The 17,920-nt window shown below is 31.4% G+C and overlaps 1 protein-coding gene across 1 annotated transcript in view; it reads left to right on the forward strand.

Annotated features, from left to right (window-relative positions):
• Window positions 1-17,920, forward strand: part of LOC134707677 (cell adhesion molecule DSCAM-like) — a 79,113-nt gene that overhangs the window by 50,871 nt on the left and 10,322 nt on the right. The window contains exons 22-24 of the mRNA XM_063567661.1: window positions 5,823-5,941; window positions 6,231-6,343; window positions 6,510-6,707. Of these exons, the coding sequence (XP_063423731.1) occupies window positions 5,823-5,941; window positions 6,231-6,343; window positions 6,510-6,707 (430 nt within the window). The remainder of the gene's footprint in view (window positions 1-5,822; window positions 5,942-6,230; window positions 6,344-6,509; window positions 6,708-17,920) is intronic.

Raw genomic sequence — 17,920 nt, forward strand, 5'->3', positions numbered from 1 at the left:
ATATGGTTAAATGAATGTAGGACTACTTTGTTTGTTGAAGTCTAAGATTGGTGTTTTATATGGTTTAAATGAATGTAGGACTACTTTGTTTGTAGAAGTCTAAGATTGGTGTTTTATATGGTTAAAGGAATGTAGGACTACTTTGTTTGTAGAAGTCTAAGGTTGGTGTTTTATATGTTTAAAGGAATGTAGGACTACTTTGTTGGTAGGAGTCTAAGATTGGTGTTTTATATGGTTAAAGGAATGTAGGACTACTTTGTTGGTAGAAGTCTAAGATTGGTGTTTTATATGGTTAAAGGAATGTAGGACTACTTTGTTTGTTGAAGTTTAAGATTGGTGTTTTATATGGTTTAAATGAATGTAGGACTACTTTGTTTGTAGAAGTCTAAGATTGGTGTTTTATATGGTTAAAGGAATGTAGGACTACTTTGTTTGTAGAAGTCTAAGGTTGGTGTTTTATATGTTTAAAGGAATGTAGGACTACTTTGTTGGTAGAAGTCTAAGATTGGTGTTTTATATGGTTAAAGGAATGTAGGACTACTTTGTTTGTTGAAGTCTAAGATTGGTGTTTTATATGTTTAAAGGAATGTAGGACTACTTTGTTTGTTGAAGTCTAAGATTGGTGTTTTATATGGTTTAAATGAATGTAGGACTACTTTGTTTGTTGAAGTCTAAGATTGGTGTTTTATATGGTTAAATGAATGTAGGACTACTTTGTTTGTAGAAGTCTAAGATTGGTGTTTTATATGGTTAAAGGAATGTAGGACTACTTTGTTTGTAGAAGTCTAAGGTTGGTGTTTTATATGTTTAAAGGAATGTAGGACTACTTTGTTGGTAGAAGTCTAAGATTGGTGTTTTATATGGTTTAAATGAATGTAGGACTACTTTGTTTGTTGAAGTCTAAGATTGGTGTTTTATATGGTTAAATGAATGTAGGACTACTTTGTTGGTAGAAGTCTAAGATTGGTGTTTTATATGGTTAAATGAATGTAGGACTACTTTGTTTGTAGAAGTCTAAGATTGGTGTTTTATATGGTTAAAGGAATGTAGGACTACTTTGTTTGTAGAAGTCTAAGGTTGGTGTTTTATATGTTTAAAGGAATGTAGGACTACTTTGTTGGTAGAAGTCTAAGATTGGTGTTTTATATGGTTAAAGGAATGTAAGACTACTTTGTTTGTAGAAGTCTAAGGTTGGTGTTTTATATGGTTAAAGGAATGTAGGACTACTTTGTTTGTTGAAGTCTAAGGTTGGTGTTTTATATGGTTGAAGGAATGTAAGACTACTTTGTTTGTTGAAGTCTAAGATTGGTGTTTTATATGGTTAAAGGAATGTAGGACTACTTTGTTTGTAGAAGTCTAAGATTGGTGTTTTATATGGTTAAAGGAATGTAGGACTACTTTGTTTGTTGAAGTCTAAGGTTGGTGTTTTATATGGTTGAAGGAATGTAGGACTACTTTGTTTGTAGAAGTCTAAGATTGGTGTTTTATATGGTTAAAGGAATGTAGGACTACTTTGTTTGTAGAAGTCTAAGGTTGGTGTTTTATATGTTTAAAGGAATGTAGGACTACTTTGTTTGTTGAAGTTTAAGATTGGTGTTTTATATGGTTTACATGAATGTAGGACTACTTTGTTTGTAGAAGTCTAAGATTGGTGTTTTATATGGTTAAAGGAATGTAGGACTACTTTGTTTGTAGAAGTCTAAGATTGGTGTTTTATATGGTTAAATGAATGTAGGACTACTTTGTTGGTAGAAGTCTAAGATTGGTGTTTTATATGGTTAAAGGAATGTAGGACTACTTTGTTGGTAGAAGTCTAAGATTGGTGTTTTATATGGTTAAAGGAATGTAGGACTACTTTGTTTGTTGAAGTCTAAGGTTGGTGTTTTATATGGTTGAAGGAATGTAGGACTACTTTGTTTGTAGAAGTCTAAGATTGGTGTTTTATATGGTTAAAGGAATGTAGGACTACTTTGTTTGTAGAAGTCTAAGGTTGGTGTTTTATATGTTTAAAGGAATGTAGGACTACTTTGTTTGTTGAAGTTTAAGATTGGTGTTTTATATGGTTTACATGAATGTAGGACTACTTTGTTTGTAGAAGTCTAAGATTGGTGTTTTATATGGTTAAAGGAATGTAGGACTACTTTGTTTGTAGAAGTCTAAGATTGGTGTTTTATATGGTTAAATGAATGTAGGACTACTTTGTTGGTAGAAGTCTAAGATTGGTGTTTTATATGGTTAAAGGAATGTAGGACTACTTTGTTGGTAGAAGTCTAAGGTTGGTGTTTTATATGGTTAAAGGAATGTAGGACTACTTTGTTTGTTGAAGTTTAAGATTGGTGTTTTATATGGTTTAAATGAATGTAGGACTACTTTGTTTGTAGAAGTCTAAGATTGGTGTTTTATATGGTTGAAGGAATGTAGGACTACTTTTTTTGTAGAAGTCTAAGGTTGGTGTTTTATATGGTTAAAGGAATTTAGGACTACTTTGTTTGTAGAAGTCTAAGATTGGTGTTTTATATGGTTAAAGGAATGTAGGACTACTTTGTTTGTAGATGTCTAAGGTTGGTGTTTTATATGGTTTAACTGAATGCGGGACTACTTTGTTGGTAGAAGTCTAAGATTGGTGTTTTATATGGTTTAAATGAATGTAGGACTACTTTGTTTGTAGAAGTCTAAGATTGGTGTTTTATATGGTTAAAGGAATGTAGGACTACTTTGTTTGTAGAAGTCTAAGGTTGGTGTTTTATATGTTTAAAGGAATGTAGGACTACTTTGTTGGTAGAAGTCTAAGATTGGTGTTTTATATGGTTAAAGGAATGTAGGACTACTTTGTTTGTTGAAGTCTAAGATTGGTGTTTTATATGTTTAAAGGAATGTAGGACTACTTTGTTTGTTGAAGTCTAAGATTGGTGTTTTATATGGTTTAAATGAATGTAGGACTACTTTGTTTGTTGAAGTCTAAGATTGGTGTTTTATATGGTTAAATGAATGTAGGACTACTTTGTTTGTAGAAGTCTAAGATTGGTGTTTTATATGGTTAAAGGAATGTAGGACTACTTTGTTTGTAGAAGTCTAAGGTTGGTGTTTTATATGTTTAAAGGAATGTAGGACTACTTTGTTGGTAGAAGTCTAAGATTGGTGTTTTATATGGTTTAAATGAATGTAGGACTACTTTGTTTGTTGAAGTCTAAGATTGGTGTTTTATATGGTTAAATGAATGTAGGACTACTTTGTTGGTAGAAGTCTAAGATTGGTGTTTTATATGGTTAAATGAATGTAGGACTACTTTGTTTGTAGAAGTCTAAGATTGGTGTTTTATATGGTTAAAGGAATGTAGGACTACTTTGTTTGTAGAAGTCTAAGGTTGGTGTTTTATATGTTTAAAGGAATGTAGGACTACTTTGTTGGTAGAAGTCTAAGATTGGTGTTTTATATGGTTAAAGGAATGTAAGACTACTTTGTTTGTAGAAGTCTAAGGTTGGTGTTTTATATGGTTAAAGGAATGTAGGACTACTTTGTTTGTTGAAGTCTAAGGTTGGTGTTTTATATGGTTGAAGGAATGTAAGACTACTTTGTTTGTTGAAGTCTAAGATTGGTGTTTTATATGGTTAAAGGAATGTAGGACTACTTTGTTTGTAGAAGTCTAAGATTGGTGTTTTATATGGTTAAAGGAATGTAGGACTACTTTGTTTGTTGAAGTCTAAGGTTGGTGTTTTATATGGTTGAAGGAATGTAGGACTACTTTGTTTGTAGAAGTCTAAGATTGGTGTTTTATATGGTTAAAGGAATGTAGGACTACTTTGTTTGTAGAAGTCTAAGGTTGGTGTTTTATATGTTTAAAGGAATGTAGGACTACTTTGTTTGTTGAAGTTTAAGATTGGTGTTTTATATGGTTTACATGAATGTAGGACTACTTTGTTTGTAGAAGTCTAAGATTGGTGTTTTATATGGTTAAAGGAATGTAGGACTACTTTGTTTGTAGAAGTCTAAGATTGGTGTTTTATATGGTTAAATGAATGTAGGACTACTTTGTTGGTAGAAGTCTAAGATTGGTGTTTTATATGGTTAAAGGAATGTAGGACTACTTTGTTGGTAGAAGTCTAAGATTGGTGTTTTATATGGTTAAAGGAATGTAGGACTACTTTGTTTGTTGAAGTCTAAGGTTGGTGTTTTATATGGTTGAAGGAATGTAGGACTACTTTGTTTGTAGAAGTCTAAGATTGGTGTTTTATATGGTTAAAGGAATGTAGGACTACTTTGTTTGTAGAAGTCTAAGGTTGGTGTTTTATATGTTTAAAGGAATGTAGGACTACTTTGTTTGTTGAAGTTTAAGATTGGTGTTTTATATGGTTTACATGAATGTAGGACTACTTTGTTTGTAGAAGTCTAAGATTGGTGTTTTATATGGTTAAAGGAATGTAGGACTACTTTGTTTGTAGAAGTCTAAGATTGGTGTTTTATATGGTTAAATGAATGTAGGACTACTTTGTTGGTAGAAGTCTAAGACTGGTGTTTTATATGGTTAAAGGAATGTAGGACTACTTTGTTGGTAGAAGTCTAAGGTTGGTGTTTTATATGGTTAAAGGAATGTAGGACTACTTTGTTTGTTGAAGTTTAAGATTGGTGTTTTATATGGTTTAAATGAATGTAGGACTACTTTGTTTGTAGAAGTCTAAGATTGGTGTTTTATATGGTTGAAGGAATGTAGGACTACTTTTTTTGTAGAAGTCTACGGTTGGTGTTTTATATGGTTAAAGGAATTTAGGACTACTTTGTTTGTAGAAGTCTAAGATTGGTGTTTTATATGGTTAAAGGAATGTAGGACTACTTTGTTTGTAGATGTCTAAGGTTGGTGTTTTATATGGTTTAACTGAATGCGGGACTACTTTGTTGGTAGAAGTCTAAGATTGGTGTTTTATATGGTTTAAATGAATGTAGGACTACTTTGTTTGTAGAAGTCTAAGATTGGTGTTTTATATGGTTAAAGGAATGTAGGACTACTTTGTTTGTAGAAGTCTAAGGGTGGTGTTTTATATGGTTTAAATGAATGTGGGATTACTTTGTTGTTTTTTGTTGAAGAATTATGTTTTTTAAATGTTGAGGGGATAAAGTAACACAACAATCAATCTGTCTGTGTGCTATGGTATGTGTAAATATGGTTTTTACACTCTTGTAGGCATTACTGTAATCAGGTATATCAAGTTCTATACTAACATTTGTCAACTGTGTGACAATGATTGAACCTTACTTATAAGTTTAAAGGCTAATGGTCATAACATAACAGAAAAGATTGAAGTACTATAGAGCTTCAGTTCTGTCCTGAGTCTTCACCAGACGCCTTCCTATGCAAGAACATGAATCATTTTTCAAATATAAAGGTACATGTAATAGGTTGAGGTCAAACTATATACAGTTTTTTAAGTTCCAAAGATGAGAGGGACTAGCTCATGGTCACAATACATGTATGACTGTAAATTTAAATTTGTTAGTATCGTATATATTATAAGTCATGAATTGAATTGTTTTGTCTTATGATTGTTCACGAGGAGTGCTTGTATGATGGGAAGAGGGATTGTTACCATAATACATCAGATCTTCACCAAACTTGGTTTAAGGATATTTTTGCACGAGAGACCAGCCTCTATTCAAAGAAGACAAATTTGATAGAGGCAAAGTTTACTGATATTATACAAATTATATAGATAATAAAATTAGTCTGTAGAAATAATTTATCAATACATGTAAAACTGTCCTTTTTTGTATACTTACTTTTTATTAAGTTCTTCAAAAATGATATATTGATTCAAATAATTGTTTTATAGTTACCAGACAAAAGTACATGGAACAGTAAATTAACAGGAGTTATTATACAGTATACAGATGGAAATTCTGTAGAGACAAACTATGTTGATAATATACAGAAGACTTCTTTGACAATCAGGTATGTATGTTTATTATTCTATGGAATAAAGTCGGCATGTGTATATATATCTCATAAAATAGTGGAAAAAAGCTATTAGAAAGGATTTACTGCATAGATCTGAAACTTTTGTATTGCCTAAAATAAGATGTAAAAATGTAATTTGCAAATTTATTTAAAAAAAAAAGGGTATTGTCATTCTTTAATTCAATGGAACATTAATATCTGCTGGGGTCTTTTTTAAAAGGTTTTTTGTTTTTGTTTTAAATAGAAATGTTTGGAAAATGTATATATACTTTTGCTTTAATAGACAACTGTTACCTTGGACTGAATACAGACTAAGATTAGGTATATATACAGACACTGTAACAAATGGTAATGGGCCATATACAGAATGGAGAACTGTCAGGACTAATGAATCAGGTAAATTACAAAAACTTTGCAATCATCCAATCATGAATCATGAACAATTATTTTTCATCTAATAGCACCTTTGATTTAGCTGTTTACTATAAAAAAAAAAATACTCTTGCATACAAAATATAAGATGTTGGAATATATACTTTTAAATCTTTACTTTGCAACATAGCACCTGGTAAAGTTGGAAATGTCAATTACCAAGCCACACCCACAAGCATCACTTTGACCTGGTCACCCCCACAAAAACCAAATGGAGTTATTCAGCACTATGTAATCCAGTATCAGGATAAAGGTTTAGATGAAGACCACTTAACATCCAATGTTCTGGTATTCAGACCAACAACTGAAGATACTATGTCTGGTAATGGTAAGTCTCAGTCAATTTAATTTTAATGATTCATCTATTTAGACATATTTACCTTATAAAGCATAGGTAAAATGCATGGTTTGTCTAATATCTTTAAAACTTCTATAGCACAGCTAAATAGTTCAGAATGTTAAAAATCTACCATCTGTCCTTTTATGTACTGTGGATTCATTTATTTTCATGGGTACCAATTTTAGTGAAAAAGGAAAACTTGTTTGTTCATGGATATTTTGTTTCGTAGTTTTGCAGAGGTGTGCATACAAGCTCATAGAAAATTTGTCATTTGTTGAACATTTAATTTCATGGTTTACCTCTACCCGCAAAATCCATGAAAAATTGGTATCCTATGAATGATAATGAACCCACAGTAAATAAAAACTGTCATGACATCTTTTTTTAGCCCTTTAAGACTTTTACCCATTTTTTTCTTCAGTTTTGCCTATCATCCTGAATTTTGACTGGAAATCTATCACAAAATAAAAGAACTTAAAGCAGCAAAAATTATCTGTTGGCTCCTTATAGAAGTTTTGTAATAGTTTTTGCCTATTTTCTTGAAAACTTGTAAGATAAATAGAAACTTAAAATATCACAAATGATCAGCAATACAGATCTACAAATATATCAACATGACCAAAATAGTGTGTCAACATTCTTTAGCAGTAATTGCCCTTTAACCCTTTCCTCCATTGAAATATTTTTTTTGCATACTTGATTTGCATAGGATTTTTTTAATAAAATGCTGAACATAGGCTTTAAAGTATTAAGGCATTGCGAAAAACAACTATTTCATCAAATAAATTTAAGTCAGATATTCCTATGATATTTCTTTTTATATTGGATACAAACTTTATTAAGTCTACTGCAGACACTTTGTAGTCAAAGTGTTTCAACTGAGGTACTACACAGGCGTCAAAAGGCGTCATAATGGAGTAAAGGGGGTGGCGTCAAAAGGCGTCATTATGGAGGAAAGGGTTAATAAGATGATTTTTGACGAAATTAATTTATGAAAGAAAACTATAAGCAGGAAACCTTATCTGCAAGGCAAGATCTACAAATTATGTATCCATAGCTGAAACTATCAGTGGACTCCCTATAAAAATTATTGCCCTTACATTGCTTTTTGTTGAATCTACCTCTGAAGCTCGACATAGGGATAGTGATCCAGTGGTGGTTACTGCGTCAGTAACTAATTACTTTGAAGCTTTTTATTTTAGAAGGCATAATATTTTAGATGTCAAATGTCCAGTGTCCTTGACCTCATTTACAGGATTCAGTGAATAATTGAAAAAAAAGGTTTTGAAAAGATAATTTCTCTGATTATGATTACATTTTTTAATAGCATAATTTTATTTATTATGTGTGACCTTGACCTCATTTTCATGGTTCATTGGTCAATGTTAAGTTTTCATGGTTAAATTTGTTTCTTTGATACTATAAGCAATTGGTCAACTATAGTTAATGCATATATTGATTGTATGGTGAATATGTCTGTCTGTCATGGTGTGTCTGTCCTTGACCTCATTTGCCCCTTGCTAAAGTCAATGGTGACATTAAGTGTTACCCTTGACCATTCATCCTTTTGCCTCTATCTTTCCATTATTTCGTCTTTCTGTCCCTCCCATTTTCATTGATGTCTTCAGAAATATTCTTCATTTATAGTTTGTCTTATTTATTGCAGGAAAGAAATACAACTTGTAAAAACAAAAATAATGTATTTTATGACATAAAACTTGTGTCATATCTAATTGATCAGATGAGAAGCTTTTTGATAAACATGTTATGTTACAAATGTAAAAATGATCAAAAAGAACATGTGTTTAGTATTGACCTTTACATGAAAATAATAATTATTCTTTCCAAAAAGTAAGAAAAATCATTTTCAAAAACAAATTTAAAAATTATACCATTGCCAGAGGTAAAACTTTTAAATTTAATAGAAATTGAAAACATTAAATTGACTGAAAAAAAAAACTTAAAAGAAAGTAATTGAAGAACATAAAATAGAAATGGTGTATAATGTGTTGACTTAAGACTTGAAGATGTGTACAGGATGTGTCAGACATGAATGATTTTCCTGAGGATTTGAACATCAATTTGTTTTATAAGTAATCATACTGTCAGGATGGTTGGTTCACGGCCAAAGTATATATATATATAGTCAGTCTTAACTAATTTGTATTTATAAAAATTTATCAACTTAAATAATGATTGTATGGTATGGACTAACATTAGGGGGTATATATATATAGTCTGTCTTAACAAAATTGTAGTGATAAAAATTTATCAACTTACGATTATATGGACTAAGTGATAGGGGGTATGATTTTAATTTAGGTTTCAATATAGAAATAAGACATTCCATTAAGCGTTCTTTTTTCATTGGCAATAAATCTTTAACTTGAGCAAATATTTTCTTTGAAGGCAGCTTCAGGTTAAATGGCTATCTAATTCATTGTCTGGTTTGGTGACTGTTTTTCAAATTGATATATGTAAAACTAGTTAATTAGAAAATATGTGTCTTAGCTGCTATGCAACATTTGTATACTCTCCAAAAAATATTCCAATTGATATAATTGTGACTTTGTCTTTCTATCCTTCTATCTGTGTGTCCATAACAAATTGTTTCAAGATGATAACTTTAGGTTTCCCTTGTTTGGTTGAAAAAAATCTTAAGTTCTGTACAGAAGAGTGTTATTTGGAAGATAGAAAAGCCTATTGATTTTGGGACTCAAAGGTCAATGGTAAATAAGATCACTACATGTATTTCTAAACAAAAAAAATGAAAAAAATTTAGAATGGTTCCCAGACAGGAACTTGAAATTCCCTGGAATGATTGAAATGAAACTTATACCTGGATATGTTTGATAAAGAGTAGCTTGGAGAAGCCTCATGATTTAAGGGTCAATAGATCTAAAGTCCAAGTCATTATTTATTAAAATGAAACGTGTTTTCCTTATGGATGTAAGCTTGATTGGAATGAAATTATATATGATGGATAATATAGAAAACGGGAAGAACGCTAATGATTTTGGGGCCAACAGGTCAAGATCACTTACTAAAGAACAGATGTTCTTTTTAAAGTTGTTTTATTATCCTCTCTAGAAATCATCTAGACTTCCATATTTTATAACATCATATTTAATATAAAAACTAGCTATTCAACCCTATTTCCATGAGTCCCGACCGTGCGAGGGCTGTATAGCCAGTCAAGGTCGTTAAAAACTTCCATCATCATATTTTTGTGACTTAAAATTTTTCTCATATAATCTTGTCAGTTTGTCACCTATATTCGTCTTTAAATCTTTATTTGTTTGTTTAATTATATACCTTTTTCAAACCTTGTAAACCATACAAGAAAATATAGAAAAAATAAAAAATAGAGAATGTATAGTGGGTCTCATTGGGGTCTAAGTGTGACACGGGATTGCCTATTTTTTGTAAGCTTGACACGGGATTGCCGATTTTTTGTAAGCGTGACACGGGATTGCTGATTTTTTGTAAGCGTGACACCTGAAAGTCAAATTATTGTGCCGTGAAAACGGGAAATGAGGTCTTGCGGGACCCGGGAAATGACAAAAAAATGAGAATTACTTACGTATATAGTGTAAGTGGGATACGAGAATCGGACAAAACAGTAAGCGTAATCCGGGATCGGAACCCCCCAATGAGACCCCCTATATAATGTCAATATGTAAAAAAAATACTTTATAATAAGATGTGTATGATACTTCAAAAGATTATAGAGCCATCTTGATGCATACCATCTTCATCAGTCATAATTATTCAGTAATCTGCATTTTAACTTTAAACTTTGAAAACCATTCAAGGGAAAATAAAAAATTGGGGGGAAAAAAATGGGAAAAAAAAAGAATGTATGTCAGTAATTCATAATGTTAAAAGGTACATTTATAATGAGAGATGTATATGATATTTAAAAAGATTATACCGTCATTAAGTGGAGTTTCCAGTCTCGTGTATGAAATATCTCTAATTACGATGAAATAAAAGAATCTGAAAACAAATCTTGATGTATATCATCTTCATCAGTCATAATTATTCAGTAATCTGCATTTTAACTTTAACTGGCCTACAGCTAAACTTACACACCTGTTTAAATTATACAGGTAAAAATGATATCTAATTAAAGGTATTGATAAAGATTGAAATAGATCTCTGACATTTGAGATTTGTTTATATAATAGGTGAATAAATCTTATTTGATGATTATATTGTGAAGTTTTATAAATATCTATCTTGGAATTATGATTATATGTGAAATATAATTTATTTTTAACAATACTGTATATAAATAATCTGACTGATTGACCATACATACTATATTTCCTATCAGAAAGTTAAGGATTATGTTTCATATGGGATGTAAAATTTGAAGGTAAGTTTATTAAAAAATTTAATAGGCTAATGTATATATATTTCATGAAAAAAATATTCAAAGGAGGATGACAATTTGATATTCAATGGGTAAACTTGTTGCACCATTATTGATATTTTCATAATTTGATAATTAATTAATGAGAGACAAATGCATACATTTTTGTACATGGTTGTATCTTTCTTATTTTTTTTCATAATTTATATCTTAACATCTTATTCAGACTCGTTTTGTGTTTTTGATTCCCTACCCTTGACTGGTATTAAAATTATCTGCCCTTTTCTTGATCCACCCACTTTCTCATAAATAGAATTTTTGTTAATTATTCTCATCACAACTTTACAAGTAGTATTAGTCACTGCATTTCACTTTAAACAATTAGCAATCAAGTACAGTCAATTAAACAATAAGTACTCAATACCGAGCTCAAAACCCTGTCCTGCAGTATGAAATAAGAAATTACTGAGCTCAAAACGGTAACCCTGTCCTGCAGTATGAAATTAGAAATTACCGAGCTCAAAACCCTGTCCTGCAGTATGAAATAAGAAATTACCGAGCTCAAAACCCGTCCTGCAGTATGAAATAAGGAATTACCGAGCTCAAAACCCTGTCCTGCAGTATGAAATAAGAAATTACCGAGTTCAAAACCCTGTCCTGCAGTATGAAATAAGAAATTACCGAGTTCAAAACCCGTCCTGCAGTATGAAATAAGGAATTACCGAGTTCAAAACCCTGTCCTGCAGTATGAAATAAGAAATTATAATCAAAATCCATTGATTATTACATGTAGTACAAAATTATATTTTTCAAAAAATCTCTGGATTTGTTAACGTATGTGGTCATACATTGTAATTATCCTGTATATTGACAATCACATAAATTAATTTGCAAATTAGAAGTAAAATTTTACAAGTCAGGTTAGGATAGACCTTATATAGATATTAAAAGATGTGGTATGCGTGCCAAATAGACAAGTCTCCATCCAAGTTAAAATTTGTATAGGTCAAAGTACGGCCTTTGACACAGAGCCTTGGATTACACAGAACAGCAAGCTATATAGGGCCCCCAAAAAAAATTGTCGTAAGTTATACTGAGATGCGTTTGACTTACTAGTATTTTTACCCTACAAGTTTTTGTGAAAATGTGGAAGGTTCCTGACTAATTAGGACATGTGCAAACAAATGCAGTGAGATGTTATGTATAGAATAACATCAGACTGTCCTAAGCGCCTATCTATACAAAAGTAGATTATGTCAGATAATTAGATAAAACCACTCCCCTGATCCTGATATCAATTACATAATTATCAATTAAATTGACTGAAAATAGAATTAAGAATTGGTTTAAATAATGTAAATCATATTAAACAGGTTGAAATCAATCACCTTAATTGGATGTTAAAACCCATTTGTGAATTACTTTTCCAAAGTGTGATATTAGAATTACTTTCTTAAGAAAGTTAGATTTAAGTAGCAGTCCAGCTAAGAATCATGCAAAGGGTGATACATCCATAGTGAAGGATATCCATCTGCTATAGTTTAATTGATTCAACTTGAGGCAAAAATGATATAAATGGCAATTTGCACACAAAAAATCAAGCTGTTGCTATGGAAACGGATGTTCCTAGCAACAAGGTGTTTAATGGCCTTAAATACCCAAAATTTGTATATTTTTTCTAATTGGAAAAAGTGCAATACTGATGAACTGTATAAAAAATATATACTAGATCCTTCAATCTATAATGTTCAACTTAAATAGGAAACATTTGAAAAGATGGATTCAAGAAGGGAAACTTGGTTACCATGACAACCAATTTAACAAATATTTTCAAGTTGGAAAATTGTCAAAATTTTCAAATTTTCAAACTCTATTATCTCCCTAGACCCTGATGATAGAATTGATTTATTTGATCATTCTATTTCAGTTGACTCTTGTCTAAAACATATCAAAAATAAAAATATGTAGCCTAGTACAGAATTTTCATAAAAATGTTGATCATGTCGTCACGTTTTTCACAATATTTAGGCACTTTTTTCTCAAAAAATATATAAATAAGCTTTCTGTAGATAACCTTATTTACTTTTTATTGCTAGTTTAATGTGAATAATGTTTTTAAACCATTTTATAAGATAGTCTGTTGAATTCTGAAGCAAAAGCATACATAATTTTTGTGAATATGGACTATTTAAGGTAAATACGATCAGATTTTTCAAGAAGTTGATTTTCAGGTTCATGAAGACACTTAACTAAGTAGAAAGGTACAAATTTATGTGGCTACACTTATTTAAAACAACCTTTTCTTAATAGATGAATTGAAAAAGAGCATGTCTTTACATCTTAAGATAATACTTACTTAGTTTAATTTTGATCACAATAAAAGGGCCTTTACTTCTGGTGAGCAACATTTCTGAGTGCCTACAATTATTTAAATGAAAAACCCTCCCAAGAACACAGAAATTGATATTTTAGAGTCGACTCAGCCAGCAAAGTTTCATCTCATATTCGGTATAGGTTAGTATCTCATCATTTTACTGCTTTCAATGTCTGTCTTCTAACTAGACTACACACATTAAAAAACAAATGTATTCAGTGAGTCATTTCTGTTATTTTTGTATACATATTGGATAAAATTAATAAAACTGTCACCACAAAAACATAAAAAAAAAAAAACGTGCAGACTAACAAAAAAAAATAAAAATTTAGATGTCAATCATTATTTGTCCTTCATATTAATCAATATTCAATATTAAAGTATTTCTGTTAAGTTTATACATATATATTTGTATACTATTAAATATATATAAGGAAAAATGTTACCACAAAATCATGAAAAAATGCAGTAACCAAAATATGAAAAACCATGGGTCGTCATATGTCCGTCAGATTGATGACTAAAGTTCTCATGTAAACATTAAGGTCTTGATATAATTAAAAGTACCAAAGTACAGTTGAATTGTACTAGAAATTATATTTGACTAAGAAGTGGCTATAGTATGATGTCAAGAGGGGAGTACTTTATGTGTTTTAATAACCCTGGTATAATCTATATAGAGGAGATATTACTGACTGTGAATAAAAATTGTATGTAAATAAACTGGAGACTTGTTTGTATAAAGATTACGTTTCATGATTTATGATAAAGGATTAATTACCTAGTATAGTATGTACCCTATAAACATAATATATATCTTGAAATTGTATGCCAGTGTATTGATTTCTAGTAAAAACTGTTTTGAGAAAAAACATGGGGGTTGTTGAAGGCAAGCACTTTAAATTCAGATATTAATGTGAAAAATGCAACTTGGTTATTATCCCAATTATAAAAGCTCACATTCTGGTATCTGATACATATATATCTATGCAGCTTTTCCTGAAATAACATGAATTAACTCTAATTTTTGTTGAGCCTGCAACTTTTGTTGCAGAAAGCTCGACATAGGGATAGTGATCCGGCTGCGGCAGCATCATTAGCTAACTTCTTAAAAGCTGTTTATTTTAGAAGGTGGAAGACCTGGATGCTTCATACTTTGTATACAGATGCCTCATGTTATGAAGTTTCGGTCAGTCAAATGTCCAATGTCCTTTACCTCATTTTCATGGGTCAGTGACCACTTGAAAAAAAAATTCAGATTTTTTGTAATGTTGAATTCTCTTTTATAAGTAAAAGGATAACTATATTTGGTATGTGCGTACCTTGCAAGGTCCTCATGCCCGTCAGACATTTTCACTTGACCTCGACCTCATTTCATGGATCAGTGAACAAGGTTAAATTTTGGTGGTCAAGTCCATATCTGAGATACTATAAGCAATAGGGCTAGTATATCCGATGAATGGAAGGACTATAAGGTGTACATGTCCAAATGGCAGGTGTCATCTGACCTTGACCTCATTTTCATGGTTAAGTGGTTATAGTTAAGTTTTTGTGTTTTGGTCTGTTTTTCCCAAACTTTATGCAATACATCTACTATATTTGTTGTATGGAATGATTGTAAGGTGTACATGTATAGTGGGCAGATGTCATATGACCTTGACCTCATTTTCATGGTTCAGTGGTCAAGGTTAAGTTTTTGAGCTTGGTCTTTTTATCTTATATTATATGCCAAAGGTCAACTATATTTTGTGTATGGAAATATTTTATGATCTATATGTCAGTCACACAGGTTTTATTTGACCATGACCTCAATTTCAGGGTTCATTGCACAGTGTTAAGTTTTTGTGTTTTGTTCTATTTTTCTTAAACTATAAGCAATAGGTCAACTACCGGTATATTTGTTGTATGGAAGCATTGTTAGCTGTACATGTCTGTCTGGCATGGTTCATCTGACCTTGACCTCTTTTTCATGGTTCATTGGTCTCTGTTTTGCTATCCTGGTTAATGTTAAGTTTATTTGATTTGACAGTCGTAATAAAGCTTTATACTTGGGACTATCAACATAATATCAATGATCAGTAAAGAAGGCGAGACATTTCAGTGTGTGCACTCTTGTTATCCAATCCTCAAAATCTCAATAATAAATGCATGTCATGATTACAGAATTGACACTATTCAAAGCCAGCCACTTATAGAATATTCTACTAAAAAATTACATCTTATGTCAACCACTCACAGAAAATGTGCAAGTAACATAGCCTTCAGATAACTTTTCCCATAACATCTCTGAGCCAATACTTTTAAATAACCAGAAAACTTCTTATAATAATATGGTTGAATAGGCTACGAATGATCACCTTCTTTATGCCCTATTTATGGGCATTATGTTTTTCTGTTTAAAGTTTTTGGTCAAGGTAGTTTTTGATGAAGTTGAAGTCTAATCAACTTGAAACTTAGTACACATGTTCCCTATATATATAGCTATGATATGCTCTTTCCAATTTTAATGCCAAATTAGAGTTTTGACCCAAATTTCACGGTCCACCGAACATAGAAAATGCTAGTGTGAGTGGTGCATCCATGTTCTATGGACACATTCTTGTCACATTGTGGGACCAGTCAGGTTGTTTGTATTGACAGCTATATTTCTAACAGCTACCTGGTATATAGTACCAAGCTTAATTTCTCTAAACTGATAGTATATGCTTTTTCAGACAAGTTACTGATCTACTTCCTGTTGTCTTCATGTACTCAATTTTTCATATAGTAAAAAAAAAAATCACCTATTGGATGAACAATTTTTTCAACAATTAAGGAAGCTGCAAATCACAGCATTTTTCTTTTTATTTCTAAATTGGCTGCATTAGTTTTGCTCTCATTGAGTGATTGTTTTAAAACTAACATCTTCTTAAGAATAGTTTCTGATATAGTTTTTATTTTACAGCATAATTAGTCTGTATAGAGTATTTTTGTTTTTATATATTTTAATAACTTCCTGTTTATCTTGTCATTTTATGTGTTTATGTGTCAAGAACATTATTCATTTAACTAGTGTCCTCTCTCAATTCAAATTTTCCTCTGAATTTTCCTCCAATTATATTTCTTTTTTTCCAAACGAAATTTGTCTTTTTTTAGCTCACCTGGCCCGAAGGGCCAAGTGAGCTTTTCTCATCACTTGGCGTCCGGCGTCCGGCGTCGTCGTCGTCCGTCGTCGTTAACTATTAGAAAAATCTTCTCCTCTGAAACTACTGGGCCAAATGAAACCACACTTGGCCACAATCATCATTTGGGTATCTAGTTTAAAAAATGTGTGGCGTGACCCGCCAATCAAAACAAGATGGCCGCCATGGCTAAAAATAGAACATAGGGGTGAAATGCAGTTTTTGGCTTATAACTCAAAAACCAAAGCATTTAGAGCAAATCTGACATGGGGTTAAATTGTTTATCAGGTCAAGATCTATCTGCCCTGAAATTTTCAGATGAATCAGACAACCAGTTGTTGGGTTGCTGCCCCTGAATTGGTAATTTTAGGGAAATTTTGCTGTTTTTGGTTATTATCTTGAATATTATTATAGATAGAGAGAAACTGTAAACAGCAATAATGTTCAGCAAAGTAAGATTTACAAATAAGTCATCAGGACCAAAATGGTCAGTTGACCCCTTTAGAAGTTATTGCCCTTTAAAGTCAATTTTTAACCATTTTTCGTAAATTTAATATATCTTTTACAAAAATCTTCTCATCTGAAACTGTTAAGCCAACTTAATCCAAACTTGGCCACAATCATCTTTGGGGTATCTAGTTTAAAAAATGTGTGGCGTGACCCACCAAACCAACCAAGATGGCCGCCATGGCTAAAAATAGAACATAGGGGTAAAACGCAGTTTTTAGCTTATAACTCAAAAACAAAAGCATTTAGAGCAAATCTGACATGGGGTTAAATAGTTCATCAGGTCAAGTCCTATCTGCCCTGAAATTTTCAGATGAATCAGAGAACCGGTTGTTGGGTTGCTGTCCCTGAATTGGTAATTTTAAGAAAATTTTGTTGTTTTTGGTTATTATCTTGAATATTATTATAGATAGAGTTAATCTGTAAACAGCAAAAATGTTCAGCATAGTAAGATTTACAAATAAGTCAACATGACCAAAATGTTCAATTGACCCCCTAAGGAGTTATTTTCCTTTTCAGTCAATTTTTAACAATTTTCATAAAACTTGTAGATTTTTACTACCGGTTACATTTTCCACAGAAACTACTGGACCAAGTTTATTATAGATAGTGATAATTGTAAGCAGCAAGAATGTTCAGTAAAGTAAGATGTACAAACATATCACCATCACCAAAAACATAATTTTGTCATGAATCCATCTACTTCCTATGTTTAATATTCACATAGACCAAGGTGAGCGACACAGGCTCTTTAGAGCCTCTAGTTTTATTCCATGAGATT

Source organism: Mytilus trossulus, chromosome 2 (genome assembly GCF_036588685.1).
Source record: "Mytilus trossulus isolate FHL-02 chromosome 2, PNRI_Mtr1.1.1.hap1, whole genome shotgun sequence".
NCBI classification, from domain to species: Eukaryota; Metazoa; Mollusca; class Bivalvia; order Mytilida; family Mytilidae; genus Mytilus; species Mytilus trossulus.